The following is a 3049-nucleotide window of genomic DNA, read 5'->3' as shown; positions in this document are numbered from 1 at the left end:
TGAAGCATGGTGTGAGAAACGAGAATATATCCCTTGCTTGTGGGAGGAGGTCGAGTGGGTCCAACTCCAATCCAAAATAGTGTGTGTGGGGCTTGCAACGTAGAGTGCTCTTTCGGTATGCCTTCTTTATCGGGGACCCAAATATTCTCAAGCTTCTGTCACGTCACACACGACTAGCGTCACCTATATCTCATCTCACACCCATCAACGCCCCCCATTCCTCCACGTCATCACCCTCTCCCCATCCCACCGTCCATTCTGTCACTCGAGATTTAGTCAAGTTGAGATAAGCTATTGGCATTAGAGAGACATGTTGAGGCCCACCATTGTTGTCACCGACGGGTTTTACACACTGTAGCTCGCAGACTCACTCACTACCCTCACCTTTTTCTTCCTTCTTATTCACTGTCCCGTCCCATGTAGCAACCACACCACAATTAATTCCCTCTCTTCAATTCATTCCCACTTAACAACATTATTCTCCTCATCCTTCCACTCATGTTCTTCATCTTGCGTAAACAAACTACAACTACCACTGCCACTTTAGCTTAACAAGCATAAGCTAAGGTCCTGCTTCACTGTTATCATCTCCAATCACCAGTGAATGGGTTTATCTTCTTTGCACGTCTGCATGGATTCATCAGATCATTGGTTGCAGGTATAGTATATACACAATGCACATTTCTTTATTTCAAGAGAAAAACACATTGATACTGTGAGTCTACGTTTAAATACAAGTTTAGAAAAAAATTTGATATATATAAAAAATAATAATTTTCAACCGAGAAACTCTCGAATGTCTTTCTGAATTTGTATTTAATCAGATTTTTTAATTAATTAACTCCATCATGCTTCATAATTTCACTCATATATTAATCAAATCATCGGTAAAAATAGAAGTTTTTATTTGTTGTTCAGGGTTTCTAGTTGATTAAAGCTAGCTTGCTAGTCAAATACTAATTAGCAATGTGTCTTGCACCCTGCAACCTTTTTGTTTTGCTTTGCATTGTGAGTTGGACCCAATAGAAGTGTGTTTGGTTCAAAGGGAATGGGAAAAAAAGAAGAGAAAGCCAAGGAAAAGAAAATTAGGAAGAGAACAAAAAGAATGAAAAGAACAAGACAAATTTTACAGTACGTAACACCACATTTTTTCTTTGGTTATAAATATAATCAATATACTAAATTGTTTGCTTTATGCGAAATGTCAGGGCACAATTCACGAGGAGTCTGGAATGGATTCTTCCTCTTCACCATCAGGGGACATGCTTACATGCTCAAGGCCCATGATAGAGAGGAGGCTAAGACCTCCACATGACCAAGCCCTAAAGTGCCCCAGGTGTGACTCAACCCACACAAAGTTCTGCTACTACAACAATTACAGTCTCTCTCAGCCAAGGTACTTCTGCAAGACCTGCAGAAGGTACTGGACCAAAGGAGGCACTCTGAGGAACATCCCTGTTGGTGGAGGCTGCAGAAAGAACAAAAAAGTCTCCGCCAAAAAGTCCAACGACCACCAATTAGTTAACAACCAAATGAGCCAAACACAGCCTCCACCCTCCTACCATCACAACCCCAAAGACCTTCAACTCTCTTTCCCTGACGTGCAATTTTCCCACCTCAGCAACTTTCTTGGAACCAATGCTGCAGGAGCACTGGGAGGAAACCCTAGTTTCATGGAGGGCAAGTATGGTATTGGCATGATTGAGAACCCTAGGCCAATTGACTTCATGATGGAGAGCAAGTTGGAGGGCATAATTGGGAGTAGTAGTTCTAGGAATTTTGATTTTTTTGGACATAGTGATATGAGTATGGGTGTTGGGCTAGGAGATATGAACAATACTCAAAATGGGTTGCCACCAAATTTTCATGGTCTTTGCACCCCAGCATTTGGTAGCATGTCCCTTGATGGCAACAACAGTGGTAACGGGGCAAACTACTTAATGGACTCTTGCCAACGTTTGATGCTGCCATATGATGCCAATGAGGACCATAATGCCTCAATTGATGTGAAGCCAAACCCTAAACAACTATTGTCCCTTGAATGGCAAGACCAGGGTTGCTCTGATGCAGGAAAAGACTCATTTGGGTATCTCAACGGTCCAGGATCATGGACTGGCATGATGAACGGCTATGGATCTTCCACCACAAACCCTTTGGTCTAAGGCAAATCTCACAACTCTTTGATGCATGGATATGATGATCAACGGCTAAGCTCTCTCCTTGCTTGGTTAATTTCATCAATGACGACCTAAGATCATGACTTTCCCTACGTATATTTTATTTTATATGATATGATATTATTATATTATCTATACATAAAGCCTTTTGATGGGAGGGTTCCTCGTATTTTCCTGTGTAGTGTTTCTTTATTCTAGCTATATATCTCAGGGTGGTCTTATTCAGGTTGCTATTGACTTAACCAAGAGAGTGTGTGTGAATGAGAAGCTTCAGAGTCCAATTCGACTGCCTTGGTGCGTTACCTTTTGGTTTATATATTATATATATTTGTGTCTTTGTGTGCGACACGTCATGGAAGTTTTAGGATTTATGCTGTAACATCGAGAAAGATATGGTAGTTCTTTCTTTTTTTTCCATTGCCAGTTAAAGAAAATGCAGTAAGTACTATATATTATCTTTATGAATTGAAAACCCTTTGTCTCTAGATGCTTGTGGGGCTATAATTTGTTTATGTCCTTAATTATAGTACTAGTGTTCTGACTTCACTTTTCCTTTAATGACGACATTTTAAAGTAATTTTTGTCAAGGAAGCAAGAGTTCTCATGGCGTGGAAGCTTAATTATGAATGTTGATTACTGAATATTCCGTGACTCTTGCATGGGATGGGATGTGCCACGTGTTTCGATCTAACTTGGACGCTTCAGACAGGAGGGAAAAAGAGGATAACTTGCATTTGAGACAAATAAAACCTTGGAATGAAAATTATTAAACTTAGTTAATTAACAAAAAAGAAATATAAAGTAATTAAAAGGTTAAATTATATTTTTGGTACTTTATCTTATTATTAGATTCATTTTAGTACTCAATTTAT

At 39.5% G+C, this 3049-nt stretch overlaps 1 protein-coding gene across 2 annotated transcripts; it reads left to right on the top strand.

Annotated features, from left to right (window-relative positions):
• The first annotated feature begins 364 nt into the window (after window positions 1–364).
• LOC109811776 (dof zinc finger protein DOF5.6) lies at window positions 365–2662 on the top strand. Of its 2 annotated transcripts, XM_083076653.1 has the most exons (3): window positions 365–658; window positions 1027–1131; window positions 1209–2662. In XM_083076653.1, the coding sequence occupies exon 3, from the start codon at window positions 1233–1235 to the stop codon at window positions 2160–2162; it is 930 nt and encodes a 309-aa protein (XP_082932779.1). In that variant the 5' UTR covers window positions 365–658; window positions 1027–1131; window positions 1209–1232; the 3' UTR covers window positions 2163–2662. The 2 variants fall into 2 exon arrangements, with proteins under 2 accessions (XP_082932779.1, XP_082932778.1); XM_083076652.1 differs by lacking the exon at window positions 1027–1131 and having other exon boundaries at window positions 366–658.
• Window positions 2663–3049: the final 387 nt, after the last annotated feature.

The sequence above is a fragment of the Cajanus cajan genome, chromosome 6 (assembly GCF_000230855.2).
Source record: "Cajanus cajan strain Asha chromosome 6, NIPB_CcT2T_4, whole genome shotgun sequence".
NCBI classification, from domain to species: Eukaryota; Viridiplantae; Streptophyta; class Magnoliopsida; order Fabales; family Fabaceae; genus Cajanus; species Cajanus cajan.
The sequence above is the reverse complement of the archived record's forward strand: the minus strand, read 5'-3'. Positions and strand labels throughout refer to the sequence as shown.